At 37.6% G+C, this 18,501-nt stretch overlaps 1 protein-coding gene across 1 annotated transcript; it reads right to left on the bottom strand.

Moving 5' to 3' along the window:
- Positions 1–447: 447 nt before the first annotated feature.
- Positions 448–3,170, bottom strand: LOC127100903 (cyanogenic beta-glucosidase). Its single transcript, XM_051038212.1, has 10 exons — positions 2,895–3,170; positions 2,673–2,807; positions 2,496–2,573; positions 2,216–2,303; positions 1,768–2,139; positions 1,433–1,650; positions 1,269–1,300; positions 1,068–1,170; positions 849–957; positions 448–751 (listed from the first exon to the last, which is right to left on the bottom strand). Exons 1-10 carry the CDS (start codon positions 3,100–3,102, stop codon positions 556–558), a joined length of 1,539 nt encoding a protein of 512 aa, XP_050894169.1. The 5' UTR covers positions 3,103–3,170; the 3' UTR covers positions 448–555.
- Between the last annotated feature and the right edge of the window lie 15,331 nt (positions 3,171–18,501).

Genomic DNA, 18,501 nt, shown 5'->3' with positions numbered 1-18,501 from the left:
ATGTTAAATGCGTGATTTAATATAATTTCCAATACCACGAAAACCTACAAGGTCTCACACAAAAGGACGGATTGATGAGAGATAGAGTAACTAAGGAACACCGTAAGGTACGGTGCACTTAAGTGAATTGTAGAATATCGTAAGGTACGGTGTACTTAAGTAGAATACGAAATATGGTAATGTACCACGCGCTTAAGTGATTTTGGCATATTATAAGATATGGGCCACATACACTTAAGTGGATTTTTTAGCTTTCAACCCACACAAGTGGTTCTATAAATAAAACCCTTGTGCAGAATCATTTGTGCAGTTGCAATTTTCTCGTGTGGACTGAGTAGAGGCGTTGTCATCGTTCAAGTTCGTGATCGCTCCGTAGATCTGCATCAAAGATTTTCATCTATTATTTGAAAAATAAAAAATGTAATTACAGTATTAACATAGAATCAATGATCAATGATATATGTTTCATATATTACATATAATTACAAAGGTACACTTGTCTTATTCAAACAATGAAATAAATCTATAATGTTTATAAAGAAATTTGTAGCACTATTAAATGGAATCTATGTAAAGTTTGGTATCTGTTGTGAGAAAATTCTTGAACCAAGATGCTGAAAGCTTTTGATATCTTTTTAAATCATTTTTATAATCCACAAATATCATTCCAAATCTCATGGTATAACCCTTATGCCATTCAAAATTGTCCAAGAAAGACCATGCAAAATATCCCTTTACATTTACACCAGCCCTGCATTTACATATTAAAAGAAAGAAAATAATATAGTTAGATTTCATACAAGAAATTGAAATTATTGATTTAAATTTATAAGTAAAAAAATACTTACTTAATCGATTCTTTAAGATAAAAAAGATGACGATAATGATAATCAATTCTATAAATATCGAGAAGAGATTCCTCAAGTGATAACGATGGATCGTCGTACTCATTTATACCTATAAATATTATAAAAAAGTTAAATTATTATCCATATTTTCAATAAATTAAAATAAAATAAAATTTCATGTAGAAACTTAATTATACATAATAATATATTTTTTCGTACCATTTTCAGTTATATAAATTAAAGGGTTGTTATATTTTTCTTTAGAGTATATCAGAAAATCTTGAAGTCCTTTTGGATAAACATACAACCAATCTGAAGCAACCTGAAATTAAATAAAGAAAATCAACTTTAACAATTACTCATAAAGAAAATCATATAGAACATGTAAATTTCTGGAGTTTCTAAGTTTCAAACACTTACATTTACACCAATAGATTTTCCATTACGTGAGACTGCATGCATTCAAATAAATAAAAGATATGTCATTATTTAAATTAATAAATAACATACATGTTATTATCTAACTATATTATATATAAAAATATAGTTAATTGAAATAAAAATATGATTAGTTCATATCTCACATGAAATTTGAGAAAGAGAATCTGTTAGGTAGCTAGCATCAGCATTGCTTAATTGAGGTGCATCAGAAGCATAACCAGAAGAGTAATAATTTATGCCAATAAAATCAAATGAGCCATTGACAAGTCTAGATTGTTCTTTAGTAAACTTTGGTAATCTTGATTTGACTAAACCTCTCATGGTTTTTGGATAATCTCCATTTGTTAAGGGGTCCATAAACCTGTAATTTCAAACAAAGAAATAAAATAAATTTTCATATATAACTCATTGTTATTAATTTGGAAAATATATTTATATATATGTTTTGTAATGAAGTCTTTATCATTAGATTCTTTACCATCCAAACATAAAATCTGTAGCTCTTTCAGCAGCTTTTTGATTAAGTTTGTTATCTGAGAGTGGCACAAACCAGGTAATGAGCAAAGTGATACCAATCAAACCATTCTGAGAATTTTTGTATTTTGTTTTGTACACATTAACAGCTGCTGCATGAGCTAGAAGCTGATAATGTGCAGTTAAATAAGGTTCGGTTCCGGAATCGCCACCGGTGCAATTTGGACTCAACCATGAAGAACATCGACCCGGTGCCATTTCGCCGTTCGCGTAACCATTTTGACTGTAACTCCATGGTTCGTTCAATGTTATCCAATGTTTTACTCGATCTCCAAATGTTTTGAAGCAAAGTTCGGCGTAATCTTGAAAGTCTTTTCTGTAGCGAAAATGTTTAAAGATGAATGAGAAATTTAGATTAATTGTTAAGTGAAAATTTTATGTATTGCACTTACATGATGAGAGGGCTTAAGAAGCCTCCATATTCATCTTCTAGAGATTGAGGAAGATCCCAATGAAAAAGTGTCACAAACGGTTGTAAACCTAATATAAGATCTTTATATTAGAATATGCGTAATAGCAGTTCTTTACTTTAATTTATCATCAAAATTATGGTTAATTCAACCATATGAATTAAACATATTGTGTAACATGAATTGAATTAACAATCTATATTCAACTGAATTAACAATCTATTCAACTTTATTCTAAAAGAAATAAAGTTTGTATTCTTACCGTTTGCCAACAATTCATCGATGAGGTTGTTATAATAATCGATTCCATCTTGATTAATTCCTCCGCTTAGTTTTCCTTCTATTTAAATCAATGAAATATACTTAATAAAGAGAAACATTTAATTAAGTCTAATTAAGTATAATTAAGAAGTTGATTGATTGGTACAATTCGACTTACTTGGGAGTATTCTAGACCAAGAAATAGAAAACCTATAAGCATCCAAGTTCATATCCTTCATCATTTCAGCATCTTCTTTAAAACGATGATACGAATCAACCGCAACGTCTCCGTTGTTTCCATCCATGATTTTTTCTGCATTATATCGTAATAATAAGGTTGAATTATAAGAAATGCACTGCAAATTTTGAAGGAAAAAAGTAATTAAGATTAATTAAGAACCTGGATATTGATGAGTGAAAGTATCCCATATACTTGTTCCTCTTCCACCTTCCGTTGCTGCACCTTCATACTGATATGCAGAAGATGATGTGCCAAATATGAAGCCATTGGGAAAATCTTTTCTATTCAAAGGACCTATTTGTGGTGAAGTGTTAATTATCAATGAAGAAACTAAAGGCAAGAAGAGAGAAAATAGGAGATATCTCATGTTTGAAATTGTAGAAGTGCTTATTGAGATTAATCGCTTTTATGTGGATTATGGAAACAATGCAAGTATGGTTGTTTATATAAGAAACGAAAACTTGGGTTGAAGGTTTGTATCGTAAACTTTTCTAAGACAAATTAAAATTCAAAGCGGTTAGTTGTTTTGTATGACACGTTAGTTTTTTATTTGTTGATAGATAAAGTCAATGACTCATTAGTTAATTAGCGAGATTAATTAAATTGATTAAATAATTCAATTCATGAGTACACCGGATTTGAATCCTCTACATTCAAATATCCCATATTCGCCTGCAGTTAGAGTAATCTCAAGGTTATTTTAGTCATTGCCACCTTTAGTTTTATGTTTCTCTAAATCATGTTTTAGTCATTTGTATTAATTTGCACTAAATGAGTCAATGCAGTCAATGTGTGACTGCAGGGAATAGTACACCATGTTTTTTAGGATGAACTAAATTGATTAGTTAATTGGCCTATCTATGGCCTATGACTCATTACTTATGAATTATCTTTAGTTGTTTTAAAGGATGTATATTAGGATCTATACTAAGTGACAAATATGGTTTGCCTTTCTTCATATGTTTTAGTTCAACAAGCAGTTTCCTGACACGAGTTTTGAGTATTGAAATAGCGGTGAACTTTTCATATACTTCGAACGCGTGTTTGCACGATAATACTAGAGGTAAAACAAATTCCGAGATGGTTGAAATGAGCCAGATGACACAACCTGATATTGTACAATCTAAGATTCATATTCTACCGACACATTTCCATCAATTTGATCTTGTTCAGTCTTGAGTTTTGGTGGAATATGAGAGTTCGCTACTATTTTGAGCACTCTATGAGTGAGTATGATGCCTTCGACTTATTGATTCTATATGAGGTAGCTGCACTACTACAATATAGACTTTTCATAACACCAATTTTACAACGTTCATAGTGTTAACCGTGCTAATAGTTTATTTCTGGGTGCTTTTTTTTTGTATTTACTAAAGGACATGTCACAACGGTCAAATGAAGCAACCATAATGAAAGGTACCCGGAGTGAAATGGTTCGAATTCCAACACCAACAATTAGTCATTTATCGTGATAAAAGTATATCACCATAATTTTTATTATCAACCATGATGAAATGTGGTACTTATTTATATATAAGCGAAATTATTTCTCGCTTCAGTACATAACAATCGTCTCTCTTAAAACAAAACCCTAACAACTATTTCACTCGTCTCTCTTCGAACAAAACCCTAACAACACTGTCATTTGTCTCTCTCATATGAAAACCCCAAAACGAAACCATAACATCAAATCTTAACCAATGAGTATTTACAGGTTCGTTTTCTCTATAGTTTTTGTTTTCAAAATTTGTTTCAATAGCTTGTTTCATGATGTATGAACTTTCTTCTTGTTTTGACTTGTAGGTAGGGATTTTTGTTTCAATAAAGAGGACAAAGCTAAAGTTAGTGTTGCGAACTTGTAGGTAGGGATGTTAAGTTTGTTGCTCTAACTTTAGTTTCATCCTTATTTGTTGTTTATGGTTTATTGTTGATGAATGTTGTTAATACCTTAGGATTGACATTAATTTTGTAAAACAAATAATGTAATCATCTCTGTTGTTTTAATATGTTGGGTTGAAGAAGTTCAACATCTGGACCAACATGTCATGTACGATGTCACGACATCATGCCTGTGACATCGTACATGTGTAGAAAACTGAATTAATTAATTTAGTATATATTCTGGAATTAGTAAGGATATTTGGTGAATATCCTAACTCCCATGTGGAGGTCTTAAAGACTCAATCAGAATATATATAGGCTCAAAATAAGGAGATATATATGGAGAGATTCTAGGATTGAAGACCTTGATTGTAGCAGAAAGTTTCTGCTGAATTTGTAACAGCAAAGAACAAGTTTGCTGCGATTTCTGAAGGCCCAAATCCATTTGGGTGATTAGGTTATAAATAGCATATTGTAACCTAGTTTTTGTAAGCCTCATAGAATGAAAATTTAGGGGTGTGTGTGAGGTAAACCTCCCAATCTGTGGGAAGGTTACCATGTGTTTCTCAGTGTTCAAAGCTGAGAGTATTTGTAACTCAAAGCCTGTAGGCAAGAGTGATTATGTTCTTGAATGAAGCTGTGAAGCAAGTTCAAGTTGGTTTAACATTACATTGTATTTGTAGTGATAGGAATGGAAACTGGAGGTTTCTATCTAGGAGTTCCTAGGTATAGGTTGCATTGGGTAGGGATTAAGTGAAGAGTTGTAAACGGGGGAGTTTAACTCTGAATTAATACTGCTGATAGTGGATCTTCTTCCTGGCTTGGTAGCCCCCAGACGTAGGTCATGTTGGACTGAACTGGGTTAACAATTTCCTGTGTTTGTTTTCCTTCTGCATATGTTATAATTTTGTATGCCATAACTAAGCTTGTATTTCAGTCTACCTACCAAAATAATAACAGACCTGATACAGAGCCTTCTGGTTGTATGTCAATCAGAATGTCGTGACATTCATCATTGACAGCATATACTGAATAATAGGCAGGTTGGTTTTTATGCTTCAGTTCAGTATATATTTAAGTCTGGTTTTCAAGTGAAAACAGACCTGGCCAAAGGATCATTGTGAAACTGTCAAACTGGATATCTAGACAGTTGTTCATGTAGGCTGATACTGAACTAGAGACTGGTTGGTCTTTTACAGTACAGCAAATTTAGCACAGTCTGTTTCTCAAGAACATAACAGAATCAGCATGATGTATATGTTCTGACATTCATTCCTGACAGCATGTGCTAAAGTGTAGGATGATTAGTTTTTTCTGTTTCAGTATTTTTCTCAGGCTATTCTTTAGGAATCCAACAGCTGAGCTAAAATCCAGGAAACCAACTACTACCCTACAATTAATGAACCTAACGAAGAGCCTATTTGTTAGCAATCTAATAAGTGGTAATTAGATTAATGTATTCAACCTTTATTTCAGGAAATACAAGTAAAAGGCAAGCACACTGGAATAATGTAACAGATGATCAATATTAAGACATCGTGCAGATAACTGTGTAGGAAAACAACAGAAGTGAGAACGATGATTGATCTCTACTGAGGTTGTATACCTGATGCACAGGACTAAGGGTTCCTTCATTCTAGGGTGACATAGAAGGAGATGTCGTGACATCTGTGAAAGCGTGCTTTAGTACAGGGTTTACTGTGTTAACTGTCTTGCTATGTTAGTTACAATGTTGGATCAGATGTCATGACTTGGAGTAGAACATCTGAATTCTGACTATGCCAGAATTTCAAATGGTATCAGAGCAGGCATCCTGTTCTGTTTCTGGATGAGATCCATGGCTGATACTTTCTGGTATCTGGCAAGAAGTTATGTTAGTACTGATGTTGGAACCTGTAGATGGTTCTGTGGTTTCCCTGAATGGTCCCTTGAAGTAGGTGGATGGACTATTCATGACAGGAACTGTGTGCACCTGCCTCTGGAGATTGGCAATTGGCCTTTGTGTGGGACAGCTGTGCAAGTATTGAATCATATTCAAACTTGGTATGTTCTTGGAGGCTGATCTGATGAAGTGTGTGTTCATTGGTTGAGTTGTATTATGATTTCCGCTGCATAATACCTGGCAAAACTCAAACTCTGAGGTAGTTTCCCCTCGTGTGGATGAAAGGTTGCTGTATTCAAGATTTCGTCATAATCGTCTGAAGATGTCAAAGATACTTGAGTCTCATCAAGTCCACTTTTCATGGTAAGAATCACCTGATGACTGATTCTTGTACTCTCCTGGGTAGTGTATATGAAAACCTTGAAGACCTTCGAGGAGGGTTTGCTTCAAGGAGGTTAAACTAATGTTCTATGTGATGTTAGAACATGTTGTTCAACAAGTATGCAACCACTGGTTGAAGAGCAGATGTTTTAGGAGTCAAACAAAGGAATACCTTGGTTTGAAACCTACTCCTGACCTGGAAGAAGAGACATCTGTGTGTGCTAAGTTGACAAGGGTAGGGTCAACTGTGTGTATGCTCAAGAAGGTCACTTTTAGAAGTCTGACCTCTAGAAGTAGAGCTGGTTGAGATGTGATATTGTGCAATCCCTGCTGTGTGCCTTATTCCTGTAGATTGATCAGAAGTACTATGTCGTGTTGGAAGACAAGTCCCCTGGATGTTAGAAGTCAATAAGGGGATAACATGACTGCTATTTCATTTAAGAGGATTGGGACCATGAATCTTGTTATTCAAACTCCACGATCTGAAGTGGCAATTCCTTCAAGGAGTGAGAATATGAAGATTCAGAGGTTGGTTGAGGTAATATGCTCTGGCAATGCATATCTACTATTGACTGGTGTTGTTTTTCACTAGTACTGATGGTCAGCTGAAGTCTGATTGGTGTGATTGGAGTATGTATAGGTATAACTCATAGAGTTAGGTGCCACTGGTAGGGATGGAGTATGTCATGTTGAGTCATGTCTGTACAATGCATGAATATTGGTGTGAAGTTTCCATGATTGTTATTTTGAGGGGGAGTTTTGGTTAGCCTCTTCACATTTGGTCAGCCTAGGGTCTGGTTGGCTGTTGACCTGTGTCACATGGGTTCTGGTGGTTGTGTGACACATTTACAAGGAAGAATTCATCTCTCTCATTCCTAAGAGTGAATTTAATCTGAGAAGATTTTTCAACACTGTTGAAGTGCCTGCAAGCAGAAGATGTTGACACTAGAAGAGTATTTTCAAAGTAGTCTTATGGTGGAAGTATCTGAAAGGAATATTGGGAAAGGATTTAAGATCAATGTCAACTTGTGCCAAGTACAAGTATTTGATTGATTATCCTTGGAGCTCAAGATAACTAATGTTCTTAAAGATGTTGGAACATCTCTTCTTCAAGACCCTGTGCAGAATCACAGGAAGGATAGTACATTGGTTTATGATCTATCTCTTTGGTGGCAGCAAAAGCATATGATCTCTGAAAAGGTTTCCTGGCAAGAAACATGTTCAGCCTTGGTGTGTACAAGAAGAAGAAGACATCATAGTTTTGATGGTGGTTACTTGAATCAGTTCATCTCTGATCTAAGTAAGGAAGTGCATTGGTGATGGGAAAATAGCAAGTGTACTATTTTTCTCACTGTAGTAATAAAAGGGAAATTCCCCGTTTGTCGATCTCAAGGACTGTTTGACGATACAGAGTTTATAGATTGTTTCAATTAGACAAAAGCCTTTGGTTTTTGTGTTGTGAGTAATTATACTACCAATTGCAAATAAATAAAACAAGTAAAAAGGTTGAACGAGAGACAAATGAGAGAAGATTGCTAGGGTTCGATGAATGAAACTTCCTGTAACAGATATAATTTATGAAGGCTTAGACAATAATCCTGTCCAATTAATTCCGGTCCTCAAGGGTATCTATTCCTAATTCCTTAGTGAAAAGACATTTGGTTATGTAACCTAATTACTATGTCCATAAATAATTAAGTTCATACTCAAGCATTCGAATATCAAGAATTACCGGTCAGATAGAAAATCCCTAGTCCTAGGTTATTTTTACTATCCAAAGTTCTTATACAGATCAATGAATAATCGCTGTCCAGCTTAAACTATTCATATTAATCATCATTCGTTGGTCCGACGAATAAAGCATAAAGAACGGTAATATGAACAAATCAATGGAGAAGAAGAAATAGTCAATGCACTCATAAACATAAAATCTGTCACATTCAGAATCAGGGTCACCCCCTAGCAATGGGGGGTTTAGCTACTCATAATAGAAATAAAAACAAAGATGAACATTGTTGTCATTACAGAATTTCTTGAGGAATCAATCTTCAATCGTCGGAAAACTCTTGAACATATGAATCCTCTGATAATCGTAGAGTCTCCAGGTCTCAAACGCGTCTCTTTTTTTCTCCAAAATTGTCCAACCCCTGGAAAATCGTGTTCTCCCCTCTAAATAGCTATGCAGTTGGGCTTTTCCTGATTTTGGGCTTCATACGCGTATTGCCCAGTCTGGTACGTGTATTGCCCAGTCTCAAACGCGTACTGCACGTAAGACAGCCTCTGATACGCGTATTGCCCAGTCTGGTACGCGTATTGCCTAGTCTGGTACGCGTATCACCAGAAGCTTGTCTTTTTGCTAGATTTGCCATCCCTCTGGTCATATACGTATGGTACGCGTACTGGGAAGGTCCATACGCGTATCATGTAAGGTCATACGCGTATGGACAGCAGGTTCTCCAAGAATTTGGTTTTTTTCTTCCGTTTTCTTGCTCGGGCTTAATTTCGCATCTGACGTTTGATTCCTTGAGCTTCCAGACTAGTTTTTGACCTGCTAACATACCCAAAAGTGTAAAATATCCTCAAGAAACTCATAAGTAACAACACACTTCATATTATAGAATTGAGCTTATATCTAACTAAAAATGCTTCAGTTTACGCAGTTTACCTGACTTATTTACGGTTAAATAGTGAAATGTCTAGCATAAATGGTGACTGATCACAACCCCAAACTTAGCTTATTGCTTGTCCTCAAGTAACATTTTATTACCATCAAAGATCATGTCACCCCAAACTTACTGTAAAACAGTTCTTACCACAATACTGCTGAAATCTTTCGCACTGAACCTCTTAATGTTTTTTCAGGTTTTCTGATTTTTCCACATAGCCAACGAGCTAGAAACTCTTTCCCTCAGAGATATGACTTTACCTGTCAGCTTATATCACACTCTCACCAAGTCTCTCTGGGTTAAAGTGTTATCACTCTCAAATCACAATATGCAATATCAAATCAGAAGTTTGAATAAATTCTCTCATCCTATCAACATGTACAATCACACACACTTTTTGAGGTCTTTTGGGTTGTAACGGGGCTTTGGTTTAGGTAGGGTATGAAATTGGAACAACGGTTTTTGGTCTTTTGGGTTGTAACGGGGCTTTGATTTAGGTGGGGTATGAAATTTGAACAAAGGTTTTTGGTTCAGAGTACATGAACTCATTCTCTCACTACGCTTCTTTCCTATTATTCCTGTAGGGTTTTGTAATCCTCTTTTCCTTTTATCTATAGTGAATGTAGCACTTTTCAAAAGCTGTTCTTTTATTGTTTTTGCTTTTCTCTTTCTTTCTTTTCATGTTGTTGTTGTTTTTCTTTTCTTTTTTCTTTTTTATTTATTTTTTATACTACATTCACTTACTATTCACTTACTGCAAAGCTACCCCAAACTTAAAGGTTGTTATTCCAACAGCAACCCCAAACTTAGATAGAAACGTAGAGATGAAATCAATCCTCACATACTCTGAACAGGGTAGGATAGTTACAAGGTCATGGATTGAGAAAAACGGGTATATCAGAAATAAATGATTAACAGGCTCAACAGGGTGAAATAATGGATAATAATAATAGATGGGATGGCTAGAAAGGCTCTAGGTGATAAACAAAAACATGCCTCAGTGTGTGTATTCGTACAGCTAATAATAACAAAAGAACATACGCAAACCAAGATTGATAAAGACATACCTGATATCTCTCATATGATGATAAGTGTTTGACTTTTTCTGATCTCACCAGGACGGATTAAGCTGACTTGTTCTATCATACCTCTGAGTTCAAAGCTCATGTGCTCGTGGTTCTGATGTTAATCTTAACCAGTGCATCCAATCATAAACAACAGTATCTACAGTCAAGGGGACTGAATGAGAGGACACCCAAGTATTTGGTGTAAGTGATCAAGATAACCAATAGCCAGACATAGTCACATATCTAACGAAATAAACAGGAAAATGGAGGTAAACAAAATCAAATTCATTAGATTAAGACAATCCATAATAGGTGATTACATCAAAGCAAAAGAAAAAAAAAACTGAATAAACCAAAAAAACAAAAAAAATTACACAAAGAAAACCAAAAGTACAAAAAAAAACATAACATGATCAAAGTCAATCACCCAGTCCACCGTCCTGCATATGAGTGTCAAAGTCAATCTCATCTGTCGGATCCAACAGAGTGTGCCCCCGTGCGAAGGCAAAGATAGGCGTCAACGTCTCTGTGTGGCCCGAAGGAGTATGCTGCTTCTGAGGTGGTGTCTGGTGCGGTGGCTGCTGCGGTGGCTGCTGCGGAATCTCTCCCCCTATCTGAACTGGCTGGTTCCACCAAGGAAAGGTGAACTGTCCAAAGTGAGGTGCTGGAGGCGGTCCGGAGAATCTATCTCTAAAGCGCTGTGCCTCCTCCCAAAGATCTGTCTGATGAGTAAGAACTCTCCCTGACAATCCATACTGAAAACAGAAGTCCTGCATAACACAAAACTGTGACATCTGCATCCGGTACTCCCTAGAGTTCTCATCAATCGGAGGAGGCTGAGGGGGTTGTGTCTCTGTAGCAGTCGGCTGAGCCTCCTGGCGCGGAGCACTGGTGCTGCCCTCCCTGTCATGTGGTCGCCTCAGAGGTCGGGGCGGAGCATCTGTGACCGTCCTCTCCTTCATCCAATGGGCGTTCAGCGGTGCAGCCGGTCGCAACATAAGTGAATCAGGGAAATCCGGAACACCAACTTTCTTGCACAGCAGGTAAATCACAGTCGCATGGCCTAATGATTTCTTTGGCGACTGAGCAATCTCATCCATATCAGCAGTGATGATCCATCCAATATTCACCTGTTTCTTCTGCAGGATCTGATGAAGAAGTAGGGCACGCTCCGATATCAATTCAGACCCGCTCCGATTAGTGCTTAAATTGTGATGAATGAAATACGCCAATGCCTTAGGAATCGGAGCTAGATCAACAACCATAATCTTTGCCGGAGAAATCTTTGAAGTAGGTGCCCAATCATGACCCGGCCTAATTAGTGACTCTTTCATTTCATTGTATGGCCAGTAATTTTTGTCTGAACGCTTTAATTCGGCAAAAGGGCAAACAGAATCATAGAATTTACATTTCAAGACACTGTTGATAGTTTTCCAATCATATTTAATCACCTTGCCCCTTACCCATGTAACGAAAGCTTCATTCCCTGTTGGGTCTTCTTCATCGGAGGTCACCCGTTGCGCGTTTGCATAGAATTCCCAAATCAAATCCAGCGCAACAGTTTGGATTTTATCATTAAAAAAGATTAACTTCTGCTTTTTGAGAAGATTAGTGACTTCTGGAAATGTTTCATTTTGATACATCCAATGCTTCTCTTCAACCATATTTCGGCTTTTGATCTGATCATATCTGGCTTCATGGTATGTGGTGCGGAATAGCCTGACTTCTTCTAGTGATTGCGACATTGTGGGACCTGTAAACTGAGTGAAGGAGAAGAAAACAGAGAGAAATCAAAGCAATACGCACAAAACACGTAACGAAAGCAGTGAGAAAATGAAGTCCGTACGGACAAAAACTATATAAACATGCCCACAAAATGATACGCGTATGATACGCAGCCAATACGCGTATCTGGCTCCCATACGCGTACCATACACGTATTAATCTGCCTTACGCGTATGATACGTTGCTTAAACCAGTGCAAAAAAGTGATTTGCGTAACAGATCACGTATCAGAATGTGATACGCGTATTGCCTGGTCCAATACGTGTATCATACGCGTATTATTCTCTTATACGCGTATCATACGCGTTTCACCAGAGGAGCGCAATATTGTGGTCCAATACGCGTATCATGAGGTCCATACGCGTATTGGCAGTTTTTCATTTTTCATTTTCATTTTTTTTCTATTTTTTTTTCTTTTTCTTTTTCTTTTTTTAAAAAAAAAACTGACTCGGCAAAATAAAATAACAAAACCAATCAAACCTCCCTTGGGTTGCCTCCCAAGCAGCGCTTCGTTTAACGTCGCATGGCTCGACGGGACACCTCATACTCAGATGAGTTTAACAGTTTCAATTGGTCCCCCTTCACCGGGATTGTATGGTTTCAACCTCTGACCATTAACTTTGAAGGTGTCGCCATTCTTCTCATTTTTAAGCTCTATTGCTCCATGAGGAAGTACTTTGTTAATGACGAACGGTCCGGACCATCTTGACCTCAATTTACCTTGGAACAGCTTCAACCTGGAATTAAACAACAGAACGAGTTATCCCTCCCGAAATTCCCTCTTCTGGATCTTTTGATCATGCCATTTTTTTGTTTGTTCCTTGTAAATTTTGGCATTTTCATAAGCTTGATTCCTGAACTCTTCCAACTCATGAAGTTGAAGAATTCGGGACTCACCCGCTTTGAAGAGATCACAGTTAAGGAATTTGGAGGCCTAAAAGGCTTTGTGCTCGAGTTCGAGTGGTAAATGACAAGCCTTACCGTAAACTAGTTGATAGGGGGACATACCTATAGGTGTTTTAAATGCAGTCCTATATGCCCACAATGCATCATCCAGCTTTACTGACCAATCTTTCCGAGAAGCACTTACCGTCTTTTCTAAGATCTGCTTTATTTGACGGTTAGAGACTTCCACTTGCCCACTCGTCTGGGGGTGATATGGTGTGGCTATCTTATGTTTGACATTATACTTTTTCAACAAATTCTCCATGAGTTTATTTATAAAATGCGTACCTTGGTCACTAATTAAAGCCCGTGGTACCCCAAACCTGGAGAAGATGTTATGCCTCAAGAACTTCACCACCACTTTAGCATCATTTGTTGGTAATGCCACAGCCTCTACCCACTTTGACACATAATCGACCGCAACCAATATGTAATTCTTACCAGATGATGGTGGAAACGGTCCCATAAAATCAATACCCCAAACATCAAACAGCTCCACTTCTAGCATGGAGTTTTGCAGCATCTGATTCCGCTTTGTAATGTTACTTATTCGTTGGCACCTATCACATTCTCGGACTATAGAATTTGCATCCTTGAATAGCGACGGCCAATACAAACCCGATTGGAGGACTTTTGCTGCAGTTCTATCTCCACTGAAGTGTCCACCATACTCCGAATTATGACAAGCTTTCAGAATGTCGGTTTGCTCTCTTTCTGGAACACATCTTCTGATCAAACCATCCACTCCCTTTTTATAGAGAAATGGATCATCCCATAGGTATAACCTGCAATCATAAAGAAACTTTTTCTTTTGGTGAGAATTAAAGTCATCAGGTATAACCCCACCTACCACATAGTTCGCATAGTCAGCAAACCATGGTATCTCCTGAACAGCAAGTATTTGCTCATCAGCGAATGTGTCCTGTATAGGATGTTCCTCCTCAATTTCTTTGATTGGGGACATGCGAGATAAGTGGTCCGCAACCGTGTTCTTGCACCCCTTTTTGTCTTTGATTTCCAAATCAAACTCTTGAAGGAGGAGGATCCATCTCAAAAGTCTCGGCTTTGATTCCTGCTTAGCAAACAAATACTTTAAAGCAGCATGATCAGTATACACAATGACTTTTGAACCAAGCAAATATGATCTAAATTTGTCAAAAGCATAAACCACGGCCAACAACTCCTTTTCGGTAGTTGCATAATTCATTTGTGTCGGGTTAAGGACATGACTAGCATAATAAATCACATGCAATAATTTGTCCTTTCTCTGTCCTAGGACAGCCCCCACAGCAAGGTCACTTGCATCACACATTATTTCGAAAGGCAAGGACCAATCGGGGGCGATTACAACAGGTGCACTGATCAACTTACTCTTTAAAGTCTCAAAAGCTACCACGCAGTTTTTATCAAAATTAAATTGTTTGTCCTTGACTAGCAAATCAGTCAATGGTTTGGTAACTTTTGAGAAGTCTCTGATAAACCTGCGATAAAAACCTGCATGACCCAAAACACTCCTTATCCCTTTTTCATTCACCGGGGGTGGGAGGTTAGCTATCACCTCCACTTTGGCTTTGTCCACTTCAATTCCTTTGTGGGAAATTTTGTGTCCTAGCACAATTCCTTCCTGCACCATGAAATGACATTTCTCCCAATTGAGAATAAGGTTAGTTTCCTGACATCTTTGCAAAACAAGAGACAAGTTAGCTAAACAATTATCAAAAGAAGAACCAAACACAGAGAAATCATCCATAAACACCTCCATATACTTTTCAAGCATGTCGGAGAATATAGACGTCATACACCTCTGAAAAGTAGCTGGGGCATTGCATAGCCCAAATGGAATCCGTCTGTAAGCGAAAATACCATAAGGACATGTAAATGCAGTTTTCTCCTGATCTTCCGGGGCTACAGCAATTTGATTGTATCCCGAATATCCATCCAGAAAGCAATAATACTCATGACCTGCAAGTCTTTCTAACATTTGATCAATAAAAGGAAGAGGAAAATGATCCTTTCTTGTTGCAGTGTTTAGTCTTCTGTAATCGATGCATACTCGCCACCCTGTCACTGTGCGAGTTGGGATCAATTCATTCTTTTCATTTAAAATTATTGTGGTTCCTCCTTTCTTTGGTACCACATGCACAGGACTTACCCACGAGCTGTCAGAAATGGGGTAAATCATTCCCGAATCCAACAACTTTACAACCTCTTTCCTTACCACTTCTTTCATTGCTGGGTTTAACCTCCTTTGTGGTTGTACTACTGGTTTCTGATTATCCTCCATCAGTATCTTATGCATGCATACTGTGGGGCTAATCCCTTTTAAATCCTCAATAGTCCAACCAATAGCACTTTATTGTTTCTTCAGTACCTGTATCAACTTTTCTTCATCTATGACATTTAGCTCAGAACTGATAATAGCAGGACAATTTGTTCCAGATCCTAGAAAGACATATTTAAGGTTTACAGGTAATTGTTTTAATTCAAAATTTATACCTGGTTTACTTACCTTTTCATCTTCTAATTCTGGTGAAGCTCTCAGATCCTCCCACCTGCGTGGTTTGGATTTCATCCAAAAGGGTTGTGTATCCAGCATGGCAAGCACTTCTTTTTCTTTTTCATCATCATTCTCTTCAATCTCTCTGACCGACAGACTAAGAACTCTTTCCAACGGTAATTCAGGAAACTTTCTTTGCATTGTGCTAGTTACCATTTGATCAATTACTTCCACAGAGTGGTTTGTACACATATCCTCTTTATGTTTCATAGTATCTCGGACATCAATTCTGAGCTCTTCATCATATACCTTTAGGGTCAAGGTACCTCCCTCAATGTCTATCATGCATCTACCTGTTTCTAAGAAGGGTCTGCCCAGAATTAGAGGTATCTCTTCATCTTCTGGCATTTCCAAAATTACAAAATCAACAGGAAAAACAAATTTATCAACTTTGACCAGAACATCCTCAACTACCCCAAAAGGTCTCTTCACTGAGTGGTCAGCAAATTGAAGTGTCATTCTGGTATCTTGAACATTTCCAATTCCTAGCTTCCTGTAAATAGACAAAGGCATAAGGCTAACACTAGCCCCCAAATCAATCAGCGCCCTTTTAAAGGACCTATCTCCAATGGTACACGGGATGGTCACAGAGCCTCTATCTGGCTTCTTCACTGGAATCTTCATACCCTGCAAAATAGCACTACAAGTTTCAGTTAGTATAACAGGGTCAGTGTCAGTGGTGCGCTTCTTGGAGATGATGTCTTTCATGAATTTCGCATAGATAGGCATCTGCTCGAGTGCCTCAGAGAATGGAATATTGATTTCTAATTTCTTGAACAACTCCATGAATTTCTGAAAATTTTTCTCATCTTGCTTCTTCTTTTTGTTTCTTTGTGGGAAGGGAAGCTTAATGATGGGTTTTGGTTCAGGTAGCTTTTCTTGTACCACCGGCAATATTACACTTTCTTCCTCAGGTGGTGTCTTGTTTTCTAAGATCTCCAGGTCCACTTCAAGCAATTTATCTTCTTCTTCATCCTTCTTCTTAAGATCTTCAACAGATTTTCCGCTTCTTGTTGTTACCGCACTCACATTATTGTGCTCCCTCGGATTTGTCACTGTTGCACTAGGTAGTGTGCCTGGTGTTTTGGAATTTGTTATCTGTTGTGCTATCTGACCCAATTGAATCTCCAGATTTTTAATGGATGCATTGGTGCTCTTCTGATTATTCCTGGTTTCTTCCTGAAATTGCATACTCTGAGTTGCCATCTTCTCTATAGCAACCTCCCAATCCGCTTTCTTGGGTACTTGTTGCTGATAATGTTGTTGTTGCGACTGATATTGTGGTTGGTAAGGTGGTTGTTGTTGTGGAGGTCCTTGCTTCTGAATATTACCTTGTTGATCCTTCCAAGAGAAATTAGGATGATTTTTCCACCCCGGATTATATGTATTTGAGTAGGGATTATTCTGCCTCAGGTAATTTATAGCTTGCACTTGTTCTGCGGTTGCAACACAATGCATGGCAAAGTGTGGTCCACTACAAATCTCACAAATCATGGTCTGAACCGGTTGTACTTGAGCAACAGTCTGGGTACCTAAATTCATAGCTTTCAATCTTCTTTCAACCTCAGCTGCAATCTGGTCTTCCATTTTCACTACCTGATTTGCTAATTTCAAGTTAATTTTTCCCTCCGGCTGATTTACAGCAGGGTCATATAATTCCAAATGCTCATTCGCTGCAATAGCTTCGATGATTTTTTTGATACCGGTTGCTGTTGAAAAATTAGACGAGCCACCAACAGCTGTATCAATGAGTTGCTTAGTTCTCATCTTCAGCCCGTTTACAAAATTCTGCATTTGTTCAGTTTCGTCCAGATTATGTGTAGGACATGCAACTAAACATCTCTTGAATCTTTTGTATGCATCTCCAAGTGTCTCTCCGTCTTTCTATTTAAAATTCACAATGTCATACCTCTTACGGATATACACAGAAGCAGGAAAATACTCGTTCAAAAATGCTGTTTCCATTTGTTGCCACGTAGTAATGCTTCTTGCGGGTAGGGAATAGAACCATTCCTCAGCATCCTCAGATAACGTGAATGGGAACATTACCACTCTTTGCCTCTTCAGAATGCCTATCAATTTTTAATGATGTAGTCATAGTCAGAAACCTCTGCAGATGCTTGTTTGCATCCTCATTGATCTTTCCTGTAAAAGGTTTGCTTTCTAACTGACAGATAGTTGAGGGGTGTAACTGGAAGTGAGCAACATTAACAGGTTGGTTAACAATGGTCAATCGCACTGCTGGGTTATTCTGTCTGCCATAGTCACCTAAAAGTCTTTCCGCTGGAGGTGGGCCTGCAGCCATGTTAATAGTGTCTGGATGTGAATCTGTGTCTGACTCAGATTTTTCGGAGTGAACAGAGACTGGTGTGCTAGGTGTGGCCGGTTCTTCGGTGTCAGAGTTTGCCAGTTTTTTTCTTCTAGCTTCTCTGGTTCTGCGCCCTGTTCAAAAATGCTGTTTCCATTTGTTGCCACGTAGTAATGCTTCCTGCGGGTAGGGAATAGAACCATTAGACAAATTCTCTCTGGTTCTGCGTCAAAATGAAAATCAGCTGAGGCCTTACCTCGCATACACAGATTAGACAGAAATTAGTTATAATAA

This window comes from Lathyrus oleraceus, chromosome 7 (genome assembly GCF_024323335.1).
Source record: "Lathyrus oleraceus cultivar Zhongwan6 chromosome 7, CAAS_Psat_ZW6_1.0, whole genome shotgun sequence".
In the NCBI taxonomy this organism is placed as follows: domain Eukaryota; kingdom Viridiplantae; phylum Streptophyta; class Magnoliopsida; order Fabales; family Fabaceae; genus Lathyrus; species Lathyrus oleraceus.
Note: the sequence above shows the minus strand (reverse complement) of the source record. Positions and strands in the feature narration are given on the sequence as shown.

Excerpts from the sequence above, each read along its gene's own strand:
- LOC127100903 (XM_051038212.1), bottom strand. The coding sequence starts at position 3,102 with ATGAGATATCTCCTATTTTCTCTCTTCTTGCCTTTAGTTTCTTCATTG. Across the intron at positions 2,304-2,495 it reads CGATGAATTGTTGGCAAACG|GTTTACAACCGTTTGTGACA; the intron begins GTAAGAATACAA and ends ATCTTATATTAG. Across the intron at positions 1,651-1,767 it reads ACAGATTTTATGTTTGGATG|GTTTATGGACCCCTTAACAA; the intron begins GTAAAGAATCTA and ends TTGAAATTACAG.